Source organism: Durio zibethinus, unplaced genomic scaffold, assembly GCF_047325235.1.
Source record: "Durio zibethinus cultivar Kanyao isolate XHJ-2024 unplaced genomic scaffold, ASM4732523v1 HiC_scaffold_277, whole genome shotgun sequence".
NCBI classification, from domain to species: Eukaryota; Viridiplantae; Streptophyta; class Magnoliopsida; order Malvales; family Malvaceae; genus Durio; species Durio zibethinus.
Window position 1 is genome coordinate 104405 of NW_028322900.1, and position 8126 is coordinate 112530.

Here is an 8126-nt window from a genome sequence, read left to right on the forward strand (position 1 = left end):
CATATCGAATTCAAAGTGCCATGCTATTATTACTTACTAATTCATATTTCATATGGCGAAGGCATAGTCTTCTTTTTTCTTTCCATCAATAATAAAAAAAAAAAACTCATTGGCGCCGAGCGTGAGGGAATGCTCTGCGTTTGGTAATTTCTCCTCCGACCAAGAGAAAAGCTGCGATTGAAGCGGTCAATCCCATGGCTAGTGTATGCACATCTGGTTCCACTGCTTGCATAGTATCAAAAAGAGATAATCCAGATACTATCCCTCCGCCAGGAGAGTTTATAAAAAAAAACAGGTCTCGGCTATTACTCTCTATACTGAGATAGATCATAATACCCGCAAGTTGATTCGAGGTCTGGATATCAAGCTCTTTGCCCAAAAAAAGCAATCTTTCTCGATAAATTCGGTTGATTAGGATAAAATTGTATCCCTTAGTAGCCGTACAGGCACCTTTTGATGCATACGGTTCAACAAAAATTGCGAAAAAAAATCAATGTGTAGATTCCAGCCATCCTTTGTTTTTTCTAGTCGGACCTTTCTAACTTCTAATTTCTAATGAAGGGGCTTTTTCTTACATTTTTTAAATAAAATGAAATTTAAAATTAAATTAAAGAAAGATGAGTTTTGGCCCGTTTTCCTATAATATAGAAAAAATTCGCTAAACTTATTGCACAAACTTTTCATTGATCCATTTTTTTTTCATTGCGATTCAATCCAAATCACGATGTCATTTTCTTGTTCCTGAATGGGGTTCGTCAATTTTTTATTCAATTTTTTTAGGTTTATGCTCTACTCCGAGTAAAGATCTGCCCGATTTTTATTTGCACATATAGGACAAATGACCCAATACCACGTCTTTTTGCTATGATTTCATTTCCTTTTTTTATTTTAATTTAATTCCTTTTTCTTTCATGTTTTTCGCCAAATATTCAACGTATTTCCCATATTATTCGATTGATTAACAGTTTGAAATCGCTCTTATTTATAATTAAAAAAAAAAAGAAAAATTATGATTATGATATAGGTGGTAATCATAAATATATTACCAATTGGGTTTTTTCTAAACGGAGCCTGGATACTTCATTTTATCAGTCCAACCAAGCCAACCATAAATCATTCTAATTGAAAATATTAATCTGGATACACCCCCATGAAATGGATCTCTAATTGCACTTCATTACACTTCCCGCTACAAATTTTTGATAATTCAATCAATCTTTTTGGGGCGAAACAGGGGATATCTCGATCGGGCGAGAGAACGGGGGAATCCCATATGACCCAATATATTTGACAAGTCGCACTATATGTCAACCCAGCTTGCATCGTTATCTCCCGGAACTTGAAAAGGAACTTTTGGAATACCAACAGGCATAAAGTAAAAAGAATGTAAAATTATATTTCGCTTTGATTGTGGAAGCGTAATACGTAATGTAATACGTAATAATGGTCTTATCTTAATAATATGTAATATTATATTTCACTTTGATTGTGGAAGCGTAATACGTAATGTAATACGTAATAATGGTCTTATCTTAATAATATGTAATATTATAATATGTAATATTATATTTCACTTTGATTGTGGAAGCGTAATACGTAATGTAATACGTAATAATGGTCTTATCTTAATAATATGTAATATTATAATATGTAATATTATATTTCACTTTGATTGTGGAAGCGTAATACGTAATGTAATACGTAATAATGGTCTTATCTTAATAATATGTAATAATGGTCTTAATAATATGGGCCTTTATCATATTTTATACATAGATAGACTAAGGCCATAAAATAAAGAAAGGCGGAATGAATGAAAGAGAATTCTTACGAATAGGTCCTTTGAATGATGAACAAATAGGGATGCATTCATTCATAAAAAATAGGATCAACCCCCATTGCGTATTGATACTTATCGAGTATAGAATAGATCTGCTTCTCTTTTTTCTTCTGAGCCGAATTCTTCCCTTATTACTAATGGAATAGAACAAACATTAATCCTTTCTCCGAAAGAATCCACCGAAAAGGGGAGGTATTCCAATGCAATAAAGTTACATAGTGTCTATTTTTCGTTGATTTGATAAAGGGGTATTTCCATGGGTTTGCCTTGGTATCGTGTTCATACTGTCGTATTGAATGATCCCGGTCGCTTGCTTTCTGTTCATATAATGCATACAGCTCTGGTTGCTGGTTGGGCCGGTTCAATGGCTCTATATGAATTAGCTGTTTTTGATCCCTCCGATCCCGTTCTTGATCCAATGTGGAGACAAGGTATGTTCGTTATACCCTTCATGACTCGTTTAGGAATAACCAATTCATGGGGCGGTTGGAGTATTACGGGGCGGACTATAACAAATCCGGGTATTTGGAGTTACGAAGGTGTGGCCGGAGCACATATTGTGTTTTCTGGCTTGTGCTTCTTGGCAGCTATCTGGCATTGGGTATATTGGGATCTAGAAATTTTTTGTGATGAGCGCACAGGAAAACCCTCTTTGGATTTGCCCAAGATTTTTGGAATTCATTTATTTCTCTCAGGAGTGGCTTGCTTTGGCTTTGGCGCATTTCATGTAACAGGATTGTATGGTCCTGGAATATGGGTGTCCGACCCTTATGGACTAACCGGAAAGGTACAACCTGTAAATCCAGCGTGGGGCGTGGAAGGTTTTGATCCTTTTGTTCCGGGAGGAATAGCCTCTCATCATATTGCAGCAGGGACATTGGGCATATTAGCGGGCTTATTCCATCTTAGTGTCCGTCCGCCCCAACGTTTATACAAAGGATTACGTATGGGAAATATTGAAACCGTCCTTTCCAGTAGTATAGCTGCTGTCTTTTTTGCAGCTTTTGTTGTTACTGGAACTATGTGGTATGGTTCAGCAACTACCCCCATCGAATTATTTGGTCCTACTCGTTATCAATGGGATCAAGGATACTTCCAGCAAGAAATATATCGAAGGGTTAGTGCTGGGTTAGCCGAAAATCAAAGTTTATCAGAAGCTTGGTCTAAAATTCCTGAAAAATTAGCTTTTTATGATTACATTGGCAATAATCCGGCAAAAGGAGGATTATTCAGAGCGGGTTCAATGGACAACGGGGATGGAATAGCCGTTGGGTGGTTAGGACACCCTATCTTTAGAGATAAAGAAGGGCGTGAACTTTTTGTACGTCGTATGCCTACTTTTTTTGAAACATTTCCGGTTGTTTTGGTAGACGGAGACGGAATTGTTAGAGCGGATGTTCCTTTTAGAAGGGCAGAATCGAAGTATAGTGTCGAACAAGTAGGTGTAACTGTTGAGTTCTATGGTGGCGAACTCAATGGAGTGAGTTATAGTGATCCTGCTACTGTGAAAAAATATGCTAGACGTGCTCAATTGGGTGAAATTTTTGAATTAGATCGTGCTACTTTGAAATCCGATGGTGTTTTTCGTAGCAGTCCAAGGGGTTGGTTTACTTTTGGGCATGCTTCGTTTGCTTTGCTTTTCTTCTTCGGACACATTTGGCATGGTGCTAGAACCCTGTTCAGAGATGTTTTTGCCGGTATTGATCCAGATTTGGATGCTCAAGTGGAATTTGGAGCATTCCAAAAACTTGGAGATCCAACTACAAGAAGACAAGTAGTCTGATGCAAGATTGCTTTGTTATTTTTCGCTTCTATTTTCTGTTTGTGATTTGACATAGGCTGCTGTAAAAATCTTGATTAAAATCGCTGCCTTTTCTTTGATTCTTGTTCTTTCGTTATTTTATTCGGGAGATGATTCTAAATAAATAGGTACGGAAGCTATAATTGTAAACCACGATCGAATTTATGGAAGCATTGGTTTATACATTCCTCTTAGTATCTACTCTAGGGATAATTTTTTTCGCTATCTTTTTTCGAGAACCGCCTAAAGTTCCAACTAAAAAAATGAAATGATTTTTCATTATCTCAATTGAAGTAATGAGCCTCCCAATATTATATTGGGAGGCTCATTACTTCAATTAGTCCCCGTGTTCCTCGAATGGATCCCTTAATTGTTGAGAGGGTTGCCCAAAGGCAGTATATAAGGCGTACCCAGTAAAACTTACAAGTAAACCAGATATAGAGATGGCGACTAAAGTTGCTGTTTCCATTATTATATAATTATATAAATAATATATATAAATATAAATATAAATAATATAAATATAAATATAATTTCAAGATCACAATGGATCTATGATAAGATCGTTTATTTACAGCGGAATGATATACAAAGTCAACAGATCTCACTGAATACAAAATAAGATTTATGGCTACACAAACCGTTGAGGGTAGTTCTAGATCTGGTCCAAGACGAACTGTTGTAGGGGATTTTTTGAAACCATTGAATTCGGAATATGGTAAAGTAGCTCCTGGATGGGGAACGACTCCTTTGATGGGTGTCGCAATGGCTTTATTTTCGATATTCTTATCTATTATTTTGGAGATTTATAATTCTTCCGTTTTACTGGATGGAATTTCGCTGAATTAGATTCACAAGAACCACGAAGCCTCGCTTTTCAATACAAAAAGTGAAACTTTTAGTTCTCGGATTTTTTTTAGCCCATTCTATTTTGGTAGTTCGACCGCGAAATTTTTTTTGTTTCTGTATTTCCGGAATATGAGTGTGTGACTTGTTATAATTGATCCTATTGATAGTACAGAAAATGGGTCTGTCCTCTTGATCGAGATAGTTTTATCCCGTCGGATAGCCATTCTAGTATCTGGAGCACGGAATATATGAAATGGATCACGAAGTATTCGAACTATGATTCATACTTAATATTCAAACCTCGCGGCCGGACTCAAAAAAAAAAAAAATTTTCAAAGAAAGAGGTTTTTTATTTATAAATCGAGAAATTTTTTCTTCTTTCAAACTCTCATTTAGTTTATGCTTATTTTGATCAAAGGACAAACCTTTCTTTTCTTTGTATTTTTATTTATTATATCTATTCTATTCATTGAATAAGTGATGATCCAATAATTCTTACTCAAAGAATCTTTGGACTTAGTTTGAAGGTTTTATTGAATCATCGCGGTTCTGGTATGAATCTGAAGTTTCAATTGATTCATAGGGTCTTAACAAGAGAATTCCTATTAAAAATAAAGAAAACAAGAATAAAGCCACATTCCATATAAATAACAAATCAAAGCAAAGAAAAAGAAAAGAAATAAGTAGGTAAATAGAAGATTCAAGAGGCCTGATCAACATAAAGACGAATGCGCCGACTTGATTTTTTGGCATTATAATTACAACTACAAAAAAGAGCTTTCGGATTTTTACTCTTTTGTGTCTTCAGATAAAATTGAATGAAAAGATTAAGAAGTTTCAAACTTTCTATTCCATATCCGTTTCAGCTATTATTTGGGTGTTTTTGTTTGAGCTGTACGAGATGAAATTCTCATATACGGTTCTCAGGGGGGGAGTCCTCTTGGTTTACCTATCTCAATAAAGTCTATGATTGGTTCGAAGAACGCCTCGAGATTCAGGCGATTGCAGATGATATAACTAGTAAATATGTTCCTCCTCATGTTAACATATTTTATTGTCTAGGAGGAATTACGCTTACTTGTTTTTTGGTACAAGTAGCTACAGGATTTGCTATGACTTTTTACTATCGTCCAACCGTTACTGAGGCTTTTACTTCTGTTCAATACATAATGACTGAAGCTAACTTTGGTTGGTTAATCCGATCAGTTCATCGATGGTCGGCAAGTATGATGGTCTTAATGATGATCCTGCACGTATTTCGTGTCTATCTCACTGGTGGTTTTAAAAAACCTCGCGAATTGACTTGGGTTACAGGCGTGGTTCTGGCTGTGTTGACTGCATCTTTTGGTGTAACAGGTTATTCCTTACCTTGGGACCAAATTGGTTATTGGGCAGTCAAAATCGTAACAGGCGTTCCGGAAGCTATTCCGGTAATAGGATCGCCTTTGGTAGAGTTATTGCGTGGAAGTGCTAGTGTGGGACAATCCACTTTGACCCGTTTTTATAGTTTACACACTTTTGTATTACCCCTTCTTACTGCTGTATTTATGTTAATGCATTTCCTAATGATACGTAAGCAAGGCATTTCTGGTCCTTTATAGAGAATATAGACCATAGCTATATTGTAACCAATCATTTATCTTATTACTTGCCAATCATTTATCTTATTACTTGGGGGAGGAACAATAGTATTTCATTGCTACAAATATGGATTGTTGAAAAAAAAAAAAAAATAAGACATGTATTTGGATATTTCCTTTCAACTCCACAATATTCTATTATTTATTTGATATGACATGAATAGTTGAAGGGAATTCCCCGAAGAGAAAATGGATTATGGGAGTGTGTGACTTGAACTATTGATTGGGCCATGCAGAAATATGCCTTTATCTGCTACATTGGAATTCACAACCAAATGTGTCTTTGTTCCAACCACCGTGTAAGCCCCATACAAAGGATAGGCTGGTTCGCTTGAAGAGAATCTTTTCTATGATCAGACCTGACGATGTCGTGTATGAACAGGGCTCCGTAAGATCCAGTAGAATAAGTGATTTGGCATAATGCAAATTAGATTTTATTTATTTATTTTTATTTTTTTTTTACTTTCTTATCTTAATAGTATGAAAATACATTCATTTCTTCTGCATCGACCCGATTTATTATTATTATACTATCGGAGTGAAACAAGGGATCTAAAGAAGAGCAAAGGCTAGACTATATTAGTAACAAGTAAATCCTTTGTATGTAAAAAATCTCGATATATTTTTGGGATAAAGGTGAATCGCAAGGCCTAAGACGACCCAGAAAGCACTTGATCACGATCAACTTTGTACGCCTACTTGGGTATTGAGCATTTACCTGTAAAAATGGCATTCCTTGGAATGTATAGTTGCAACTTCGTAAAATGGAATCAGGTAACTTTTTTCTTACATATGAAATCATTCATATATGTGTGGATAACATATAGATTCATTTTATATGTATCCGTTTGTATCCATTTGATTCGATTGATTTTTGCTTGAGCCGGATGATGAAAAATTATCATGTCCGGTTCCTTCGGGGGATGGATCTAGAAAAATTCACCTATCCTAATAACAAAAAAACCTGACTTGAACGATCCTGTATTAAGAGCTAAATTAGCTAAAGGTATGGGTCATAATTATTATGGGGAACCCGCATGGCCCAATGATCTTTTATATATTTTTCCAGTAGTAATTCTCGGTACTATTGCTTGTAACGTAGGCTTAGCGGTTCTAGAACCTTCAATGATTGGTGAACCCGCGGATCCATTTGCAACTCCTTTGGAAATATTACCTGAATGGTATTTCTTTCCTGTATTTCAAATACTTCGTACAGTACCTAACAAGTTATTGGGTGTTCTTTTAATGGTTTCAGTACCTGCGGGATTATTAACAGTACCTTTTTTGGAAAATGTTAATAAATTCCAAAATCCATTTCGTCGTCCAGTAGCGACAACCGTTTTTTTGATTGGTACTGCGGTGGCCCTTTGGTTGGGTATTGGAGCAACATTACCGATTGATAAATCCCTAACTTTAGGTCTTTTTTAAATTGAATCAATTTTAAAATAAAATATCATGATGTGCGTATCTAGGGAGTAGTCACTTCAAAGTCAAAGTGAATTCTCCCTAGATACATTTATTCAATTCTGGTCCCAATATATGGATTGTGCTGAAGGTTCAAAATCCATTTTCGTTTTTTTTTTTTTTTTCTAATTTTCTAAAGTAAAAAAAAAAAAAATGAAATAAATCCTAAATCCAATGGATTTAAAATTTTGGTAAATCAATTTCGCAATGCTTTTCTACTTCTTTTCTAGAATGCCCAATATTTGTTTTACATCTTCTATGCGAAAGTGTTCAATTTTCATAAGGTCTTCTTGACTGTTATTCAAAAGGTCCAATAATGTATGTATATTGGACTTTTTGAGACAATTATAGATCCTGGGAGGCAATTCTGATTGGTCAATAAAAATATATTTCAATGCTATTTCTTTTTTCTTTTTTCTTAGTTTAGCTAATCTATCATGAAAAGGAAAAAAAGGTAAAGTAACGTTGTGTTGATTGTTTTCTAAATGTAAGTTTTCTTCTTCCGCATCTAGAAAGGGAATAAATAAATCAA

General features: G+C 35.2%; 1 protein-coding gene across 1 annotated transcript; it reads left to right on the forward strand.

Moving 5' to 3' along the window:
* Nucleotides 1–4195: 4195 nt before the first annotated feature.
* On the forward strand, nt 4196–7728 carry LOC149508991 (cytochrome b6). Its single transcript, XM_089757789.1, has 2 exons — nt 4196–4625; nt 5450–7728. The coding sequence occupies exons 1-2, from the start codon at nt 4620–4622 to the stop codon at nt 6089–6091; spliced, it is 648 nt and encodes a 215-aa protein (XP_089613915.1). The 5' UTR covers nt 4196–4619; the 3' UTR covers nt 6092–7728.
* The last annotated feature ends 398 nt before the right edge of the window (nt 7729–8126 follow it).